The following is a 22641-nucleotide window of genomic DNA, read 5'->3' as shown; positions in this document are numbered from 1 at the left end:
GACACCCTTGCATTTTGACGTCATTTCAGCGCTGTATTTCCCACGTTGTACATCTATCCATCCTTGGTGATTGTGTGTCGCTACGTGTATTTCTTGTCCATATTGTACTCATGTCAGAACTGCGTTTATTTGTCAATGCTTTACTTTTCACCTGCACACACACACACGCACACATGCACATATGTAAACCATCTGGAACAAAAATAAATGAAAAATGTAAGGGGTCTTTTGAAAACCAATGTTCTGTGACTATATACATGTATTACAGCAAGATCTTCTTGCAAACATCATCAATAAACCAGTCATATTGTACACTTATGAAAGAAATTTGGGAAAATGCCAAAGACTTTCTCTCTATAGACCTGTAAGAAGTCCCTGGTATTGTCTGTGTGACATACATGTGCTTCATTGTGTCCAATGTGTGCATCACTCAACTGTCTTGTCACTCTTCGCTCTTCCCTGTCGTCTGTAGATCAGGGGCTGGCCGGCTGCACAGGTAGTTACAGTTACCCACCAGCCTCACGTGTAGCTGTACACCAGGGCTGTCTCCAGATTAAAATTTTTGTCTATCCCTCTCATTGGTTTGAAAGGGGGGGGGGCATACGTATACCCGCAAAACTACAGGGCAAAACTAGACAGGTCCTCCTCCAGGAAATTTAGGAAATTCCAGCATAACCCTAAGTTTGAAATGCTAATTTGCGTTTCTAGAAGGAAATTTCCATAGTAAAATTCCTTTTTTACAGCTTACGAAAATGTATGACTTTTTCATGTCACGAAATTGGAATTTTTTGACAGACAAGGTGAGAATTTTGTCATTCTGAAAAAAGCAAATTTCTGTTCTGAGACTGGAGCTAGGGATTGGTCCTGGAGACAGCACTTTGTACATGTGCACAAACCTCCCTTTCTGTGATGCCCCTTCCTCTAAAACTCACAGCTTTTACCATCTCTCCACTTGCCATAAACAACACAACTCACGCACAGTTTCTGGTGTCTTGTCACATTCTGTTAAACGCTCGTATTCAAGCTACAGAAGTTACACATACATTGTACACCGCTTCTCAATTTCTTTGAAAAATGCCAATAAATGATAGGCGGTGTAACATTTTTTTCTGTACATACACATGTACATATACATGTAAGTCCACATAAATTACTGCACAACTTCATAGCACCCATTTTCACTTACAAAACACCCTGTCTTACTGTTAAAAAAGACAATCAGTGTAAGGTGTCCTAGCTCATCCCTATGCCTTTCTGCATGGCATGCTTTGTGCATGTACATTTGTACCCATTGTCACTGTTGATACAATTGTGTCAAGAAATAATGGGCCTGCCATCGTTCCAATTCCAGCAAGCCTCAAAGCATGAAATATTATAAATGTGACTCACTGATTAACATGTCTGAGTACTGTAAATCGTGAAAATTAAGTGGCAGTTTTATTTTTGCTGTGACCCCTCCTTTGCAAATTTATGACACCATGCATACAGTGTTTATGCCCTCCGGATCCTTCTTTGACTACTGTATAGTACAGAATTGTTTCAACTAGAAATCTAAAACACAGTGAAAACTGCCCTTGCCCTCTTAGGCTATGTTGATTTGATTAGATGGATGACATTCTCAGGGAACCCCAAAACTGATGCGAGCATGCGAGTAAAAAAAAGGTTGGCAAAAAAGAAGGTGCCTTCATTATAAAATCAAGTATGTGGTCATGAAGGTTGAACAAACACCGCAAGTATGGTAGCCGAATAATAGACTCTTCATTTTACATTTCTTCAAATTTTCTTCTTTTCCTTTGGAATACATGTAGTTTTGGCAATCTTTGACATTAGTATGTTTTTCCTTTTTTTTTTGCAAATCACTGCATACATTTGCTCATTTTGTAGAGCTGCTTTGTATAATTTACAATATGGTCAAAAACTTTTTCTTCGGAAACGGATGAAAATTCAAGAACATGACTGTGCTGATGTCCTCCATATAGTCGAATCAACATGGCCTTACTGAGAAATAAATTTGTACATGTAAAACCATTGGGAAAGTTTCATGATTTACAGTACCGAAGATTGACTTGCAATTGATGCCACTTGCATGCTGCTGATGTGAATGGCTATAAATAACCGTTGTTACAGTTTTATTGTGCTTCATATTGTGTGTTGAGATACTAAAATGTGTGGACTGCGAACTTACGATGACAGTTACGGTCAGGCTTGTCATGCAGTGTTGACCTCTGGCCCTTGTGGTTGGTTTGTTTCCTCCTGAACAGGATTTTGATCAACCCGAACAACTCCTATCACATAAAGGAAGGCACTCTGGGGTTCTTCATAGCGCAGTCGGCAAAGGAAGTGAGGAGGTGAGTGGGGTGTACCTTATGCTGGAATCACAAGCCAGGGCCCGGCCGGGCTGCTTGAATAAACGGAATAATTTAAAAGAAAAAGAAAATTTTAAGAATATGCCCAAATTGTGCTGAATATAATTAAGAATTGTATTTTAAACGTTTTTTTGTGTTTTACTGTACTTGTATCAGTCTTTTATTCCCCACAAACTGCCCAGCCAGGCCCCGGTTACATGGTACCAATAGTGTTGGAGGCTGTTATGACTGGTTTCCATAGTGACAGAGAATCCTGAGCTCCTATTGGACTGATTTTCACAGTGACAAAAGAATCCTGCACTCCTATTGGTAATTCAGGAAATGGGAATAGTTAAAGTTGTATGAACACAAGCAATTGAGGAGGAGGCCCAGTCAACCCCTTACAGCGAGAGATTGTTTAACACACTTTTTTAATCTTAGAAAGGCTTTCTAAAAGTTATGAGTTTAAAGATGCTCAAAATATTCTGCATAACTAAAGCTTCATGTTATTGAGAAGTGTGTTTAAAAACAGTATAAATACATGTACCACCCAAACCAATGCAAATTCGGTGAAAATGTAACTAACAAGAAAGCTAAAAGTGACGTTATAGGTGCTGATTTTCTGCGCTGCATTCTGTAGGGCATATTTCTACTGCAAGCAGTGTCACGGGGACATCAAGCAACCAGACAAAATCAAGAAGTGCAAGTGTATGCAAGGTGACAGCATAGCATGGCTTCCTACTCTTCTGCTCTCTCTACAAAGGCCAAACTAGAATTCGGCTGGATCAGTTCTCAAAAGTGGCAAAACTCCAAACGATGTGTCAAAATACAACCGAATTTTACACATACTGTCAAGACACACCATCTAAACTGCTGCTTTGGATCTAAAGAGCCCTTGATTTTCATTTTTTCCATAATTCACAACAATATCATAATAATTATTATGATTACTAATCTGACTTCCTGTCAGAGGATTTTCATCATGATTCGAATATGTCTGAACCAAAAACAAAATGTACAATTCAAAAAATTTTTGATAATAAAAACTTTTATTAACTGAGATAAATTTCAGACTTTCAGTCTTTATTGAAATTGAAAACTATATTTCTGCCAAAGGATTTTCATCATGATTCGGATATGTCTGATCCAAAAACAAAATGTACAACTTTTTTTTTATAATAAAATACTTTTATTAACTGAGATATTAATTATGATAAATTTCTGACTTTGACTTAAAGTTTATTTTAATTTAAATTCTAACCTATATTTATGAGCATCAACTGAAGATGATTCTTGAAACGAAACTATTTTTGAGAACCGATCCATCCGCTTGGCGATGTGTCACACTGACAATAATGCACGTGCACATTACCATCTCTGCACGCAGGGCTTATTTCTACTGCAAGGCATGCCACAATGATGTTAAGCAGCCCAGCAAAATCAAGAAATGCAAGTGTCGGGCAGGTATGCATGTCTGCGCATGGAGGCATACAGGGCATACAGTTCTATTATACTGCTTACTAGTGATGCATACCTATACCCAATTTTAGGTTCAGGTCCAGATTCAAGTCCAGAGGTTTAGGTTCAGTTCCGGACTTGTAAGTCCGGACCTAAACCCATGGCATATACAAAATTGCATGTTGGCAACCTTGCAATGTTGATGGGTGAAACTTTGGCCACATAACTTGGAGGCCGGTAATTGATGATGCCCGATGGCAATGTTTTCTTCAAGATTTTGCAATCTACTGAGGGTTTTAGGTGGTTTGGAAAGAAAAGGGGTATGTGAAATGGTCTTTTATGGTAATAAGTCCGGACTCGGTTCTTGACTTTTAGGTTTTTTGGGACTTGAACCTAAACATTCTTACAAGGCTGGATGCAAGTCCAGTGAACCGGTATGCATCACTACTGCTTACTATTCCTCTGTTGTTCAATGTATGACCATGCAGGAAGTATTGTACCTGTCCAGCAAACTCCTGTGTTGTCTAGTTTACCTGTGTGGCATTGTTTAATTGTACATGTATATCTATGTTGTAATGGTAATGTCACAGTGACTGTGTTTCCAGTTCTAATTGTTTGTGCACTTCAACCATTTTCATCATCATCATGAGTGTTGTTTTAGGGCCACATTAATTTAATTTCTTGGTCCTTGAATGTGCCTGCTTCATTTTTTCTGATTTGCAAAAAAAATGTGTACATGTACCATGCTTTGGTTTTGAATCAACCTCAAAAATACTCATATTTTGACGCCAAGAGTATAAGAAAATACAGTTTTTTTCCATTTATCAGTGCAGTAATTTGATTAAAACTTCAAAATTCATTGTTTGGATTATAAACCATCCCAGTACATACTACCGGTAATGGCTTTGTGGCTTCTATGGTGGAGGCTATCACAGTTTTGCCCACCTGCTTCGTTAATTTAATTAAAAAAACTAAGGACCAAGAAATTAAATTGGTGTGGCCTAATCTGTACAGTGCTGACTTCCTGTCTTCATGATTGTCATTTCCATGTGCAAGTTGCTCATCCCATCTCTTACCATTCTTTCATTGCCTTAAAAGCATTTCAAGTCTTTGACTCAAATACTAGTAAAATTGTGCTGTTACTTTGTGCAGTCCCGTGATAGATCAAATCTAGATTTCAACTGTTTTTATTTGGTCTGTGATCTTTTGTCCGTACCAAGTTGTCCGTACTGTCTTGTCCCATGTGAATAGAACACCAGCCAACATGTCTACCATTAACTTCTAGCTCTAGAGTCATTTTAGTTGAAGTAGATGCCGTTCATCAATTGTCTTAATCCCTTGAAATTTGGTCTGTGCTGTTCTGTCCGTGTCTGTTGTCATGTCCCGTCCCATGTGAGTAGAGAAGTGAACACCATCAAACATACTGCCATATCTTCTACAGTCATTTTACTTCCATTCAATGCTGTTGATCAAATTTCTGTCCTCGTCTGTGAATAGTTTAGTGAATAGGTTGGTAAGACACTGAGTATAGAGACTCTTTTTACACAACCAAGTCTTTTATTCAGTCGACATTTCGGTGACCGTCTGTCACCTTCCTCAGAACCAGTCAGAATTGCCCTGAGGAAGGTGACAGACGGTCACTGAAACGTCGGCTGAATAAAAGACTTGGTTGTGTGAAAAAGAGTCTCTTTACTCAAATTTCTGTCCCTTGTAATCTCCCTCTTTTTGCGTCTACCATTTCATCTTTAAACTCCATCCCTTGCAGTACTGTGGGAGTTATGGTACTGTGTGTAGAGTTATTGGTGTTCAAAACAAATTGTGTGTTGGAAAGTGTTTTAAAACTGTGTTCATTTTTGTTTTGCGGTAGTCCAGGCTTTTGCATTTACTCCCTGTGTACGTAGCTCAGTTTGCTGGCAAACAGATGACCACTGGAAAATGGTTGATATTTTGAAAAGGGAAATCTCTACAATGTAGATAGAATGTGACAATCCGAATGTTTGCCCCTTTTATATTGTTCCAGCATTGGAAGCACAGGCCAACAACAAAGTCAATGTAGCAGCCTTAGGTATTCCACCTTCTTATCCTTCCATGTTAGGGTGGTGCTGGGAACTTTTTTAACATAATCCACACATCTGCTTTCACTCGAGTGTTCACTCCTGGAGACTTGAGTTTCCGTTAAATTAGTTCACTCACTGCAACGTCTAACCTGCTTTTTAAATTAGGGTTTAAAAGAGCACTGTGGCCATATTCCAACTACAGTTGGCGAAATTATATGCTGTAATATAGATATAAATCTAACATCACTTCTTTTGATGAAGAAATAGAAATAGGTTTTAGAAAATAAGAATTATGTTTTTTTAATGGTATTTGACACCACTGGTGTTTAGCAAACTGACTCACTGTAGGTATATAGACTTCTAGAAATACCCGTTTTTTTAAATGTAGAAATTCACTTTTTTGGTAATAACTGGTAATTTAAACCTAATAGAAGGGAATTGTTTCCTAACATAATTCTTAGTTTCAATTCTTAATTTGATTAATTGGAAATTTCTAGCTCCTTAGACGTTACCCATCAGAGATATTCATTTGAATCGTTTCAAGATTTTCATCACATTTCAGTAGTTTTTTTTGTGAAAAACACATGTCAGTGATGTTTGTCTGTTAACTTTCAACTTTCTCATCACTTAAGGAAATCTCAAGCAAAAGGGTAGGAATTGTTTTCTACTCTCAGATTTTATATAACACAACTTCTAATATGTAGCTTTAGAACCAAATCTAGCTTTAGACTACAGTACAGGTATGCAATCCCTTAACCTGTGGCCGGATGTGAACATTTTTAATAACTGCAAAAGTACGAAAATTGCACAAAAATTGCACATACCTAATGCTAATCTTAATAATACATTATTGAATTAGGCTGGGGACTGTCATACATGTTTTAGAATCAACCTAGATTTTTTTTTGTTTTAAATAACCTGCAACCAACTGCACCAATTTCTTCAAGTTTAAATCACAAGTTTTTCTAGAACTTAAACTGGTAGGGGTTTTTACACAATATAAATTTTACACTGCTTTCTACAGCACCAAGAAGGTTACTCTGCATGATTTCACATCTTTGAAGCTCCTTTCCCCTGCCAACTTTTTCTATTTCACTATGGCCCTCTCTCCATCTAGTCCTTAGCTCTGAATTAGACTTGTGTTTGCCGACAGGAATATTAACAAGCTAGTTTGATTTTCGACAGAAGGACCCACCCAAGTTGTAGCGCCCACCAAGAAAAAGCGGAATGGCAATTCCAACGAGTTAGACTCTCCGAAGCGGAATATCCGTAACTTCCACGGAATGACGTCCAGGTAAGCATTAGTCATTGGAGTATCAAATTCATGTACAATCATTATGCCTTTATTTGTATCTCTGCTCTTGAGGATCATGTTCATGAATATTAATGAGCTTGCCTTATTTGGCACAAGCCAATCAGATTTATGAATACATTGAGGTAATTCTCTGATTGGCTGTTTGTGGCCACACCCCAAGAATATGTAGGCTGGACTCCAATTTATTAGCAGAATTGAATGAAGGCATATGATGACTCTTCGGATGATGATAACCATTATCTAGTTTGTTATTAAGCTAAGAAACATATCTCACATTCATATTCTTACACTCTACTAACACTATATCATTCTCCTGAGTAGACTCTTTCAAGACTGACTCTGATGAACCATTGTGAAAGGAACATTGTATTAATTTCAAGCAGTCACCACTTGCACACTAGTACATAGTTTTACATGTGATGGAATTGGCTAGGCTTATGTAAAGGCATTTGCTTCAAACAACTTGTTTGTTACTCAAATATCTCACTTCAACATACAACTATGGCATTTGATAATCTGTTAATGTAGATGTTTTTTCTTGAGAAATCACTGAACCTTACAAAGACCAAGAACAGTCATGTACATTTAGTATTGAAGTAGTACAAGTGTATTAAAGCATAGCTTGATTGTGCTTAGTGTTGTAATTGATTCCATACATGTACATGCAATTATGTACCAACAATGTGCTAACATTATGTGCCTTGGGTTAACGTTGCAGTGTTTGGGGTGGTGTCTGTTTTGTTTCTGTTTTCTACCAGTCCACTTTGAGTAATTTTCTGTTGTGTAATATGACTACAATGTGTGTCTGATTTGTCTACGGTTTTTAATTTTGTTCGCTACGCTTAATTTGCTTTCCTGTTGTGACACATGCACATCCACCTTGAAGAAACTTCCGGTTACAATAACTATTTCTAGTATTTGCTGAAAATGTACATTAGATACGATAAAACACAATGCTGAGCTTGTTGCATTGCTAAAGACAGGTACAAATTTCACCATCTAGAGAAGCATTTTTAGTCAAAAATTATGTCATACATATGTAGACTTTAAAGAGCCTCAAAAATTTTGACAAGAAATGTAAAGCTGAAAAATCTGGTGCACTCTCTCCTTTTTAAAATGTCACCATTTTCAATCTTCAAACCCATTCACCAAATTTTTGTTAAAAAGAATTGTCCGTGTTACCCTCTAAAATAATCCCACGAAACACAATTTCACAGAATAATGTGTGTATTCAATTTTTTGTCGTTTGTTGAAAAAGTTCTCTTCTCTTGCATGGTATCTAAAAGTCCCCCCTTATTTTTCTGCCTTGTTTTTATTTGGTTCTCTTTTTTTTGTTTCTTTTATTTGTTTTCTCAGAGGGAAGAAGGGGCGAGACTTTCCGATGCCTTTACAAATTTCCCCAAGCAGACTCCCTGACAGTAGTCTTCCACCCGTCAACAGCCCCAGTCTGCCCAACAACGACGAGGCACGAGACCTGGACTGTGATACCAAGAAGTACGACTCCACGGGGATGTTCCATTGGTGCCCCTCCCGCGATCTGGAGAAAGCCATTCTGGTGGGAGGGAATGGCTGTGTGTGTGCAGAAAGTGATGTCAAATCTGTGTGTGTGTGTGTGTGTGTGTGCATGCATGTGTGTGTGCATGTGTGTGCACATGCGTGTGTGTGTGCTTGTGTGCGTACGAGTGTGCGTGTGTGTGTGTGCATGTGCGTGCAAATGCGTGTGTGCATACGAGTGTGCGTGTGTGTGTGTGTGCATGTGCGTGCAAATGCGTGTGTGCATGCGTGTGTGTGTGCGTGCATGCGTACGAGTGTGCGTGCGTGCGTGGGTGTGTGTCTGACATTACATTTAGTATTTTGTTATAACCTCAATACGTTCAGCACCAAGGACAGTGCGAATGGACTCACATCAGACTGAATTTGTTGAGCAATATGCCGCTTGATTTATCCTTCCCAACGTTTCCTTTATTTTTAATGTACATTGTATTTCTAATGTCTCCATACAGGTAAGTCTTGTTCTGAACGGTAATCCATAACCATATGGCCCTCAAACAAAGACAAAATCTCACACTAACATAGTTTTATAAAGTATAACTTTTCAGAAACCATACTTAACCAGTTGCATTAACAACCTCTGTAGAAAAACCAATGTAACAGTAAAAAGGTTGTAACACTAACTGTCTAAGTTTGAGGGACGGTAACTAACTGAGGACCACCACATCTGGTCAAGGTTCAATCGCGAGGAGTGTGTCCTAATGGCTGTCCTTCGTTATGCCGCCTCGTTATTATATTATCCAGAGCCGTAACGAGGCAGCCATGAGTGTGCTGAGTGGCCACGTGGTCGTGTGCATATTCAGCACGGCAGACTCCCCTCTGATTGGCCTGCGTAACCTGGTCATGCCGCTGCGCGCAAGCAACTTCTCGTACCATGAGCTGAAGACGATTGTTCTCCTGGGCGACCTGGACTACATCAAGAGGGAGTGGGACATGCTGTGCAATTTCCCTAAAGTTGCTGTGTTGCCAGTAAGTCTCTGCATCCATTGCACCCTATGTTTGTACTTTGTAGCGCATGTACAGGGATCTAGCATTTGTCTAAGGGTCTATCTGAAAGTAGCCACAATAGGTGTAATTTCCCTAAAGTTGCTGTGTTGCCAATAAGTCTGTACATCCAATACAGACCATTGCACCCTATGTTTGTGTAGCACATGTACAGGGATCTAGCATTTGTCTAAGGGTCTATCTGAAAGTAGCCACAATAGACAGGTGTTCCTTATCTAGAGGTGACCTGTACTTACATGTACAAAATGTACCTTGTTAGAGCATAATAATGTACAACAAAGATCATTCATTCATTCATGCATTCATTAAGACGTCAGTATTCTTCATGGGTCTAATTGTGAAAGTGTTTCTTCCTTCAGGAGTCATTGAAAATTACCATGTATTTCTTGTACTTGCCTTTTTGATAAACTACACTGAACTAAATGTGTCAGGCTGTGAAAGGCCCCCCCCCAGTAGTCAGTCATTGAAAATCACCATGTATTTCCTGGTATCTCTTACGATAAATAAAGTAACGTTAAATGTGTCCAGTTGTGAAAGTGTTTCTTCCCCTTTACACGCCCCTCCCCCTCAGGGATCACCAATGTGTCGGGCAGACCTGCGAGCAGTGAACGTGAACCTGTGCGACATGTGTGTGATCCTGTCCCCCAACAACCAGAGTCAGGAGCAGGACCCCTGTCTGCAGGACAAGGAGGCCATCCTCTGCTCCCTCAACATCAAGTCCATGCAGTTTGACGACAGTATCGGCCTCTTACAGGCCAATTCGCAAGGTGGGCATTCTTGGATCTTGCCAGGCACGCCTATTGGGGGAGGCACGGGTAGAGCCGGTGAGTGGACGCTGCTTTACGGCGTTTCCGTGTTGCCACGTCTGTGCCGTGTGTCCGTCCGTGTTGTCTGTGTTGTCAGTATATCATCCACTCATCGTGGTTGGTGAGATAGCTCGTGTAGGTTGTCGTTGTCACCATAATTGTTGTTGTTGTTACTAGACTACATCATTCACTCGTCGTGGTTGGTGGGATAGCACGTGTAGGTTGTTGTCATTGTTGTCACCATAATAATTGTTGTTGTTGTTATATCATCCGCTCATCGTGGTTGGTGGGATAGCACGTGTAGGTTGTTGTCATTGTTGTCACCATAATGATTGTTGTTGTTACATCATCCACTCATCGTGGTTGGTGGGATAGCACATGTAGGTTGTCGTCATTGTTGTTACCATTGGTGTTGTTATATCATCCAGTCATCGTGGTTGGTGGAATGGCACATGTAGGTTGTTTTTATTGTTGTCACCATGATTGTTGTTGGTGTTGTTGTAGTTACATCATCCACTCATCGTGGTTGGTGCGATAGCATGTGTGGGTTGTCATCATCATTGTTACTATAATTGTTGTCACCATTGTTGTTAGTCCAGTTGTAGTGAAGAACCTAGATGTAGGATCAGTTTTATCCCCTACACATTCTGGCTTTGGAACAGTCTACCCAGACACATTACCGACTCTCCCACACTCCGTCAATTAAAGGCTCACTGCAGAAAAAAACAGTTACGACTGCCTTGATAACCTGTGTCTTGAGCTGTACGTTGTCATTGCCAATAAAGAAAAAAAGAAAGAAAGAAGTATATCATTTTTTAAGCCTCATGGCGAGATGTCATCATATATTGGATTGATCAGCAATCTCAGTTTGTCTTTTTTGGAAGAAGATGCAATATTATTGTGTCAGTTGGTTTTTGTTATTGTTGTCATCATTGTAAGTTTGTCATTTTTGTGAAGAGGTAGATTCCTTTTTAGCTTCATGGAAAATTATTCTGAATCAGTGATCTCAGTTTGCAAAAAGTTTCTTCAGTTTCCTATAATATCCCCTTGTAGTAAGATGTGTTTTGTGCCATGCTGTATCAATGGCTGCTAAAATGATATCTGAATGATGGTATAATTAAACACTGTGACTTGCTGCCCTGTTACCAGGGTCTTGGAACAAAACTGAGCCTTGATAGTGTGGAAAAAAAAGGAGCAAGCTTTGAAAAATATAGGACTTTCCATGAATGTGTAGTTTGGTGTACTGGCTAGCTATAGGTGATCATCGTGTTCATGATTCAGTGTTCTGTGTAGTCTGTAACTAACACTAAGTGTGTGTAATATAATATTCTGACTGTGATTCTATCCCACAGGGAACACAGGTAACATTTAGATCTTGTCTTCATCTTTCATCTGTCAAGCCCTTCATTCCATTTCACATTCTAACTAAATGCAAGGAAGCAAATCTTTTCCCTAACTTGGGCTTAGTTACTTTCTATGTTTAATTTTGCAAAAGTTAATCTGAAGCCAATTTTCTTTCAACTGCAGACCAAATCTGAATATCATTCATGCTTTTGTTTGTTCTTTTCTCCATCTAGTTCTCGACATCACACACCCAGTAGTTATGTCAAAAAGCATTGACTGCAAAACTGAAATTTTAACAACTATTAGTAATTGAATCTCTGTAATGTCAGATCATTAAACAAAAATCATATTGCCAGTACTAAGACTATTTAGTTTTTGTAATATTAAGTGCTGTTATCCATTATGTTTTTAATTGAACCATGCTGTCCATTGGTCCTCTACTCTGCTCATCTCCCATGTTGCTGGTATGTACCATTTCACCTAGCCTCCTGCGCAGACTTTCTACCAGGCACAGTTAGTTTCTATAAGTGCCGGGAGAGCTGTTTATGGGATATGTATGAATGAACTTTATCAATCTACAAGCATACATGGTACAATGTATGACAGTAAGACAACAATAATACACAATAATACAATAATTATTACTTACACACTGTACTACAAACTATCATCGATATAAATATGTGAGTTCCAATATAGTCATGTATGGATGATTTGGTCCCGCTTTTGATACAGAAATCGACCTATGTACTAGGCAGATATGGAAGTTGGACATGACAACAATATATGGAAAGTATTGTAAATGGTGGAGGGTTGTATTGGGGGGATCAGTATTGATACAGCCGTACTTCCACATACAGATCTCATCACACAAAACAACTGCCAGACTCATAGAAACATTAACGCTGCCTGCTAGAAAGTCTGCGCAAGAGGCTACATTTCATTTGACACCTTACATGTATGTCACCAACACAAGACTGACATTGAAGCTCTTTCTCCTGAGCAAGAGCATGAGGTGTACATTGTATTGTAGTTTCAGAAGGTGAAAAGTTGTCTTCTTTTTTGTCCACAGCCATCAAACAAATTGAATCTATTGTCAGAGCAAGCAATCATTTTCAGCAATATCACATTATTTTATGCCTCACATATTATCAAGTATGCTACAGGGATAGGGTACCACTAAAAAAAATGGCAAGAAAAATTAATTAGATCCAGGTTTCCCACTGAAATTGATTTAATTTTTGTTTTGTTGCTGTTGTTGTAGGTTTCCTTCCTCCAGGGTTCAACAACGCATTTTCCCCAGCCTCCAGTCCAGACAACAACGTCTCCAGGAGAGGCTCCACCATGGGCAGCAATGTGCCCATGATCACTGAACTGGGTACGCATTTTCTTACTTACAAAAAAAAATGTACACCTCAGAACAGATCAGTTCAGTTCATCCTAAATGTACTGTGATTCCTGATTTTACCGTGTCACTTTTATGTTTACGGTTTTCACAGTCACCTCAGAGTCTGTACCGAGAACCTATCATTTTCTGTGCCGCAAACTTATCATTACCATTAACAAATAATTCCTCTCCCCATTACTGTGAACATATAGTTCCGTAAACAGTAGTAACAGTAGGTGACACCAGTTTCTCAACAAATTTTTGTCAAGCACAACAGACTAAAGCTGATAAAACATCCTAAAAGACCATGGTCAGCATCCTCCTTTCTTACCTCAAACTTCTTAAGGGCTAAAGAAGGACAGCCTTGGCAAATGGCTTAAAGGCTGAAAGTTATCATTAACCATACATTCCAGTGTGGTAAGAGGTACACAGATTATCATCATTCGGATACCATCAGAAATCTAACTGAATGATGATGTCCTGTTTGCAGTGAATGATGGGAATGTGCAGTTCTTAGATCAGGATGATGATGACGATCCCGACACCGAACTCTACCTCACACAACCGTTCGCCTGCGGGACCGCCTTCACCATTAGTGTCCTGGATTCACTCATGAGTGCGGTAAGTCACGGCGGGAGAAATACTGTCATTTTTTTTACGGTACTTTGATGTTGAAATTCACAGTTTTCACTGCAAATATACAGTTGTAGAGTAACACTGAATAGGTTATGCCAAAGATAGAGCAGTTACTCATTACAAAGCAACTGGATATGATTTTGGAAACGGTCGGACGTTTCAGCTAGTATCCACTAGCTTTTGTCCAGTGACTGACGAACGCCAGGGGATACTAGCTGAAATGAAAGAAAGAAGGGCGTACATGTATATTAGCAACAATATATGACTGTGTTTTGTTCTCCAGACGTACTTCAATGATAACGCCCTGACGCTGATCCGAACACTGATCACCGGCGGGGCGACCCACGAGCTGGAGCAGATCCTAGCGGAGGGTTCTGGGATGCGGGGCGGCTACAGCACGCCTGAGACCCTGCGTAACAGGGACAGGTGTAAAGTGGCACAGATCCCCATGATGGACGGACCCTTCCAAGCATTCGGGGTGAGATTTTCTCTTTTTTTTTCTAATTGTAAGCTTCATGCACCACAAACAATGCTCCAGAAGCATGGGCTTAGACCCTGTTGATTTGATTATATAGATGACATCCTCTGGGAACCCCAAAACTGATGCGAGCAATAAAAAAAAAAGTTTGGCCCCCCAAAAAGTTCCTTTCATTATGAAATCTATGTGGTTTTGAAGGTTGAACAAATGACACAGTGTGGTTTGGAAGCATACTACCTACATGTAGTTTGCAAACTTAGAAGGTTATGTTTGCTTGCCATTAGTGTGTGTGTGTGTGTGTGTGTGTGTGTGTGTTTGTGGACAGTACATTAATGAAGTAGTGAATGGATCTGTATAATATTCTATGTGGATATATAGATGGTGGTAAAACAGTTTTATTACATGACATGTATAGTGTAAATGCTAATTTCTCAGGATCATCTATTTTTACTATTAAGAAGCATTCAATTTAATGATGTATCTGTTTATCTTTCCATAATTGCATTTAAAGAGGTTTTGACTTCCCCCTTTCTCTTTCTTTCTTTCTTGGAATTGTTTGCACAGACCATCGGAAAGGTGCCTCCTTACATTCTTCTTAGCCCTTAGACAATAAGCATAGACATGCTTGTAAAGATGCCTAACTCTCTGTGGCAGGACTGTCTAAGAGTGATCCCAACTAAGGCCAAACCAATTTAATTTCTTGGTTAACGGATTTTTCTAGAAAAATAATGGAGCAGGCAGGCGAAAATAAAATTAAGCAAAAACAGGCCTAGGCATCCTATTTTGGCCCAAAACGGTAGGATATGAACCATGACGTCAACACACCAATGATACCCATGCATAGAAATATGGAATGACTGTAACAAGTAGTAAGAAAAGGACTGTTTTCAACTGATCAGGGCAAAATATGTCTTTTGCAATTGATTTTTTATTTTTATTTGCAAATCAGAAAAAAATGAAGCGGCGAATCCGTTAACCAAGAAATCAAATTGGTGTGGCCTAATAAAGTTTGATATACTTTGATAATATAACTTTGATAATAACCTGTCAACAGTTAGTACTGTAGTATTGTAAACATGTGCTTGTGGTGAAAAGTTCTAAAAAAAGTAAAATTCCAGTTAGTTTGGAATACAGTAGATCGAAATGAATATAATCTTGTTTACTTTTAGCATTGATATTTCCAGTACTAATGCTAGAATTTGCATTAAGTTCTTGTAATGGAAGAAAGTCTCATATAATGAAAAAAACGTGTTGTTTTTATATATTAATTCCTTTTCTTCTGTCAAGTATACAGAGTATTGTATACCAGTGCTTTGCTTTATTTTGTTTGAAGTTAGCCTTTGGGCATGGTTTTGCAATAAAGGTTTTTCATAAAGGTAGGAAGTCAGTTGAGGATGTAAAAGTTCTGAACACTCATGTCTGTCTTGCATTTTCCAGAATGGCGGTTGCTATGGCGACTTGTTTGTCAGCGCCCTGAAAAGCTACAACCTCCTCGCCTTCGGGATCTACCGTTTCCGGGACGCGGAGTGCAACACCAAAAACCCGTCCTCCAAGAGATACGTCATCACGAACCCGCCGTACGAGTTCAAACTCTGCACCACGGACATGATCTTCTGCCTGCAGCAGTTCGACCGCAACCCCATGGACATGCGCTCCAACAGCTTCAGCCAATCACAGAGCCACCTGATGCGGGGGAAGCAGAAGAACCGTCCGACCAAGAAAAAGTACGACGGAGATTTTGATGTCTGACCCTTCCAGGCCGATGCTCCTCTCTAATAACCAGGCCTGCATGAGCCGCGACCCTGTCTCTGCTGTCCTAACTACTGCGTATACCGATTTCTGTTTCCCTACCAGACTACGCCTAATTCTGTTCCTTCAACCTTGTGCGTGCATCTTACCTTGTCAACTCCTGCAAAGAGGACTAATCGTGATGAGGAAAGAAGGATTTTGTTCCCGCAGAGTTACGAGATTGCGTGAACTGTACACCTCACCTCACCCACTACTGACTACCCCACTTCGTTAACATGTCATCCCAACATCACCATCAAGTGCAATTTGTCCTCCTTTCTCTCATGACCCACCATCACCAAAGATATGCTTGATTAGCATTAACTATCATCGCTGTCATTTAACGCTTGCCAAATTCTGTAAACTTGTAACCACAATGATCATAGATTCTCACCAGAATTTTCTCCCTTTTTCTCCATCTTGCCACTCGAAGGCAAAACGTGCAAATAGCACACAACAAAGTATAGTAAGCACCTCTACTTTCCTTCACCAGAGTGATGTTTTGCGTTCTTTTTTTGTTCTTCATTATTGCTTACAGGATGAGTTCAAAGCATATTCGACTAGAAGGTAACATTCTTTTGACAAAATGGCATGTTTTTGTAGTCTATATCACTCAGCCGTAGCTTCGGCAACTTCCAAAAGAAAACTGTACAAGTATGTTTCAAGCATTATCGAGTCATATTTACTTAGTCATACTATAACTTTTCCATGCAAGTTATTATTGATTGTGAATTCAGCTTTATATTTTTCTACCATCATAATCTTCAGAGGTCTTTTCTACCATCATACCATCTTCAGAGGTCTTCTTGAATTTGTTGCAACATTTCACTACATAGTTGTGTATCAGATCCTCAATGACATATAACCTCCATGACATTTATTTGGTTTTTCCTCACTTCCTTTCATCTCTGTTCAGAAAAGTCCACCCTGAGAGTCACCTTACCTAGGTCACCACAGGAAGACAAAGACTTCACCACCGAGAAACACGTCTTGAGAGAATTTGACGTCTGATGCAGCTAATCCAATGTTCTCTGCAACATTTTTGTCAACACGAACTTTAAGATTCATCAATAAGTACTAATTATTGTCCCATCAGTTGCTAAGTGGTGATTGGGTATGATATTTATAGGTATTTATTGGTACTGAAGTCAAGTTATTAATAATTAATAACACTTTCCTGTGGAACTTCTCCATGAGTGATTCTGTTGGAAAAAATGAGAGCAGTCCTATTTTGTGCAATTTTGTCAAATTGTAGGGTTTCAATGGACACGTCATGCATTTATATATAAATATGAATATATATATACATACAGCTGTAAGATATTTTTGAGCCACATGTATGTTACGTGTATATGGACGTCATTGTTTTATATGTACGTGTGTGTTTTTTTTGTGGTGTATTTGCTTCAGTAGGGACAGATAGCAGAGTGAGTTAGGGCAGGCCGAGTTCAAGAATACAGAATGTATGCAGGAAAAATCTACACAAGTGGTGCAATGTGAAAACTATAAAAGATATAGAAACTGCAAAGTGCTTATAACGTACAGTATGGCATGATATACTATAATGACAAAGAAGAAAGGGTTTAACAGTAAAAAGATATTGAATGGAGGGCAGGAAAGAGTGATAGAGCCATGATATGGTTCATGTAAATAGGTTTATCTAAAAGTGTCTACGTGTGTTTGTCCGTTGCGATCCAAGAGCTTGTTGTCATGTGCGCGTACGTGTGTTCAGATGCTGTACAACTAACTCTGTCACACCCCCGAATCCGAGTGCGCAAGTCCGTCTACAGAAAGTCATTGTCTGCGTGCCGAACAAGTGTTTTTCTTGTATCACGTGTGCGGATGCAGAAAAGGAATTTCTCGCATCGCTACAGCCCAGTTAGGAGTTCCTGACTCTGTTCCATGTTGCCACCTTCAGATAGACCTTCACTATCCATCTGTCCATCCATCTATCCATCCATCCATCCACCATCGCTGTACGCACAGCACCATCATGTTCATCTAGCACTAAAGAACACCTTTGAATATATATAAATGATACGAGAAGCCTGAAACTTGATGTGTCTTGTCCGTACGTTGTCGTGGATGTCTAGTCCCATCCTTATCCCTGTGCAAGAGGTCTTTGAGTGCAGTTCGATCAACTCGGAAGGAAGAGTTGTGTCCAAAAAAAAATATAGTCTGAACAGACAAGACGTAATAAAGTATATTACCCAAAAGGTCAGCGGCTTTTCTAATGCAAAAGTGAGCGTAACAGTTAACACAACATGTATGTGAGGTACACATGAATGTTACTAGGTAGGTTTTGTACGTGTGCACATTTTGTACATCATGCACCATGGCACCTAGATTGTGTTGGTGGTGGTTGGAACAGAGAAAGTTCTCCAAAGCTGGGCCAAGCTAACCAGACCACAGCACCCCACACCTACAATACTACACTGCACCTAATATACATGTAACCTTCCCACGTTTTCAACCTTTGTAACAGTTACAACTTGTTCAGTATAAAAATGAAAAGAAATTGATACAAAAAAAGAAATATGTCATGGAAATTCAATGTCTCGCCAGTGCTACAAAAAGGTGAGAAGAATGTTTTATCCTAAAAGAAATAATGAATAATAAAAACCGCAGACATATACAAGCTTGTGTGCCCTCCCTTTCCTAGATGTTATGTGGTGTATGTGCCCTTTGCCTGCCTTCATGTAGAACTTTTGTATTGTTGATGAAAGATTGGGCTCCGTCGCAAAAGCATGGCTTAATGTGATCTTTGCTGCAGTTCATAACAGCATATGTACGTCTCACAGACCTATAATTGTTTATATATACTTGCCAAGACAAATTTTAAAGATGTCACTTTCCTAGTAAGAAAACGTTATGGTCATCTATGCAGCATTCTGGCTTCTATTGTCAACTAATTTTGAAAATTGTCTGTGAATACTTCTAGTGAACACATAGAATTAAGCCTATTTGCTGCGACTTATAGTGTTTTTTGCATTAAAGATCAGACTAAGCCACTTTGAGATTTTGTTTTAGGTACCTATCTGTGGTCATAGAGAACTAATTTGAATTATTTGTGAACAAGAGTGATCCAAGCATTGAATGAATGTTGCAGTGTTCCATTATGTTTGGAACGCCGTCCTTTCTACACAAGCTGAGTTTTCATTCTTGTGAAAACCGTTATTTTCATATGAATTACTTTTGTACAGTACAGGGATACATACTCCTTTAGACTTAAGGCACAACAGTTTACAGTTTTCGAAATCTGTGATTTCAACATTTGCATGCAGTTACACAAGTGCAAGAAGATAAACTAAGATATATATATTTCTGTCTGTTAAACAACACGTGTTAGTAGGTTAGAGGTCATAAAGTATGATTTATTCAGATTATGACAACACGTCGCCGAAGTGTTTTTTTAAACACCACTATTGTTCTGATTCTTGCCAATACAGGCTGTTAGTATATGGAATTGACTTACGTTGTTACAGTGGAGGTGGTGTGTTGTACGTTACTGCAGCATTTAATCTGTATATACGGCTTTGTTGTCACTGAATACACTTCCTTCTCCATTCGAAAGGGCACCTGATACTAGCCAATGGCAGCGCAGTGTTGTGGTGGATGATTCACTATGGATTAAAATCAGATATTACACAATTATGTGTCGAGTTTGGTTTCTTGTTTGTGTGTTAAATAGAATCATCAGAAGACATATGCTAGGGAACGCAACTAGGGTTTTTATTCCACACACACACGCCAATCAGACTGGATGGTTTTTCCGCCGTCCAGACTGGACCATTTTGTCCACCAACCCATATGTTGGATTCTTTAGGTTAGGCCACACCAAGTAAATTTTATGGATGACGTCCGCGCGCGCATTGATTTTGGCCTGTTCCTAGAAAAAAAAAAAGAAATTCTGCTTTCTGTAACTATGATCAAAGAGTCACGACAGTGTCGCAAATTGTCAGATTGACGTGAAACCCGTAACGCGAAAACAGGACAGGACGGCAACTGCTGTTCCACCAGATTTATTGCTGTTTTGATGATGAATAAAAAACTTCTTGCTTGTTACACTGTGCCACCTCATTCAATTTGTGTCCTAACATTTGTCGTCTCTTAGTATATTTCTAATCGAAGCATCTTGTTTTTTAGGGCCCTTCTTGTTTTTTTTTCGCCCTCTCGCATTAGATTTAGGGTCTCCAACGGACGTCATCCATAAAATTTACTTGGTGTGGCTTACCCAAATTAACACTAAACAATTTTTAAAGAGTTAAGAATAACATTAAACAATGAAAATATTTGCATTGAAATTGTATTCATTCCCTTAGTAAAGGTAACAATGAAAAGATCTAGAATTAAAAGTACGTTTTACAAGAAATGACAGCTAATATTCATATAGAAAAGGGAATGCCCAGTGACTTTTGGAGCGTCTTGACAAGACTTCATTGAGTGATGTTCATGTACAACATGTATGATTCTTCACTTTTTTCTCCATTTCAAACATATATATACATATATTTCCTCAGAAATCCGTACATTTTATTGCCGTTAATGAATTACCAATTTATGGAATCGCCTAGCAAATTTGACAGTTTAAGCATGGAGGTGGCACTTGATGTTGAAAATAGGTCAAAATTGCCCTGTATGTAGCGGCCAAAAATTCAGAAACAGCAATTTGAGACACCCGGTGTTGAAATTTCTACCGATCAAAATCGGCCCCAAAAGTCACTCCAGGAATGGGAGCAACTGTCGACATTGTGGTGCAGTCCTTCACTGAACTGCTAGAGGCCGCTTTTGATCGATGCACTCCACCGTCATAACTTATAAAGCCGTAGGAACCCCAGACCACCAAGGCCACCAAGTTTTTGCTGAAGCTATATTGTTTTGTTAACTAATTACCTTTGCCATCTTTTTCATTTGATATCGGGGTTTAGAAAAGATGTAAACACTCATTTACTATTGTCGAAACAAAGTCCAGTGCTGTATTAAATGACAGTAACTATTTTGATTATCGAGGAAAGTGTTCAGCACCAAGGACAGGTTCGCCTAGCTGTGTGTGGAAGGTGTTAATTCTACCACAAAAAGAAGTCCTCGCGAAAATAAATGAATTTACAGTAATATAAAATTGGATAAGAGTGTTATCATCCATTTTTTGACCCTGAGATTGAAATAAGTAGTCTTCGTAATTAGATGATCTAATTAATCCTCCCTCTTCGCCACATATAAGTGCCTAGCATCGAGACGGGCCGTCATTGGTCGCCATAATTAGATTACCAGCTTCACATCAATTTGACAGCCGTTTTGCACACCTGTGTAAAAACAAGCACATGGTCCATTCAAAATGGCGCTTTCGTACGACGGGAATATTCTGGGCTGATTTTTTTTTACAACTTTCTGGGTACTTTATAGAGTTTTGGTCGGTAGAATGTTTTCAATAAGTGTGCAGCAGAATGTTAGGGAGATTTGGCTGTGGATTTGTGCCGTTCTGGTGATGTTTTGAGGAGAAAATGCGGATTTCCTGACCTGGTGAATTGTACATGTGGAGAAGACAAAATGGCGAGACAGTTGGGAAGAGTAGCGTGGCATGGAGACGACTTCGCTTGTTGTTGCAGGTAAAGCTGAAAATTGTTTGGCTGACATTATTCCTTGGAAAATATAGTTTAAATATGCTAAGTTAGCTGGTGTGCTATATACATGTACAAATATTCCGTAAGATATGACCTATTTCTGTATTAGAGAGCGACCGTTCCAAATTTCAGACAGGCTTTGAAAAAGTTGCCGCGTTTTCAACAACATTTTTAATGTGCGGTGAGCTTATAATGTACGTGCATGTCTTTTTAGTCAATTGTTCAGCGTTGTGGGGTTATATTTTTTAAAAGAAATTATACATTGTCAAAACGTGTCTTTTCTTTATCTCCACGTGGTTCAAAACACCTGTTGGAATGTGCCCGTGTACATAATTAAATATTTTGATGATCCCGCCAAAATTCGCGTAAACACAAACTCATAACTTCAAGGGGCTGAAAGGAATACGATACAAAATGTTTGGAAACTTAAGTCGAATTGACCAGGCATACTTTCGTTCTTCATTACCTTCGCCAAGAAGGTTATGTTTTCAGTAGCGTTTGTCTGTTGTGGTTTAGCAAGATAACTCGAGAAGCAGTGGATGGATTGGAATGAAACTTGGTAGGTGGGTAGGTCTTCATGAGACCTAGAAACGATTAGCTTTTGGGCCCCCTGGTGGCTTTCCTAGGTACTGCAGCAGAACTTCCGGTTTTGATATCTCGTGATCTGGACATGCAAGGGTCACGAATTTTGGATGGCAGATAGCTCTTGGAATAGGAAAGAAGTGACAAGAATTTGGGCCCCCTAGTGGCTTGTTCTGGAACTGCAGGAACATTTGTTGAAAAATTTTTGAAGGAGGATACCTCAAGAACCGGTTGACGGATTGTCATGATTTTTGGTATGTAGGTAGTT

General features: G+C 39.2%; 1 protein-coding gene across 33 annotated transcripts in view; it reads left to right on the top strand.

The window, feature by feature from the left end:
- Positions 1-19821, top strand: part of LOC109485398 (calcium-activated potassium channel subunit alpha-1-like) — a 139644-nt gene extending 119823 nt beyond the window's left edge. For 7 of the 33 annotated variants that reach the window (XM_019788993.1, XM_019788994.1, XM_019788990.1 and 4 more), the window contains 15 exons: positions 2262-2348; positions 3733-3809; positions 5824-5868; positions 6493-6510; positions 7046-7154; positions 8532-8730; positions 9471-9695; positions 10303-10555; positions 13146-13259; positions 13759-13889; positions 14188-14382; positions 14947-14958; positions 15820-16106; positions 16604-16636; positions 17087-19821. In XM_019788993.1, coding sequence (XP_019644552.1) covers positions 2262-2348; positions 3733-3809; positions 5824-5868; positions 6493-6510; positions 7046-7154; positions 8532-8730; positions 9471-9695; positions 10303-10555; positions 13146-13259; positions 13759-13889; positions 14188-14382; positions 14947-14958; positions 15820-16106; positions 16604-16636; position 17087 — 1786 coding nt within the window. In that variant the 3' untranslated portion in view covers positions 17088-19821. Of the gene's footprint in view, positions 1-472; positions 497-2261; positions 2349-2985; positions 3063-3732; positions 3810-5823; positions 5869-6492; positions 6511-7045; positions 7155-8531; positions 8731-9470; positions 9696-10302; positions 10556-13145; positions 13260-13758; positions 13890-14187; positions 14383-14946; positions 14959-15819; positions 16107-16603; positions 16637-17086 lie in introns of all 33 variants that reach the window. The other 26 variants (XM_019788986.1, XM_019788985.1, XM_019788968.1 and 23 more) reach the window with 17 other exon arrangements.
- The last annotated feature ends 2820 nt before the right edge of the window (positions 19822-22641 follow it).

Source organism: Branchiostoma belcheri, unplaced genomic scaffold (assembly GCF_001625305.1).
Source record: "Branchiostoma belcheri isolate BF01 breed outbred unplaced genomic scaffold, Haploidv18h27 scaffold75, whole genome shotgun sequence".
NCBI lineage: Eukaryota > Metazoa > Chordata > Leptocardii > Amphioxiformes > Branchiostomatidae > Branchiostoma > Branchiostoma belcheri.
The sequence above is the reverse complement of the archived record's forward strand: the minus strand, read 5'-3'. Positions and strand labels throughout refer to the sequence as shown.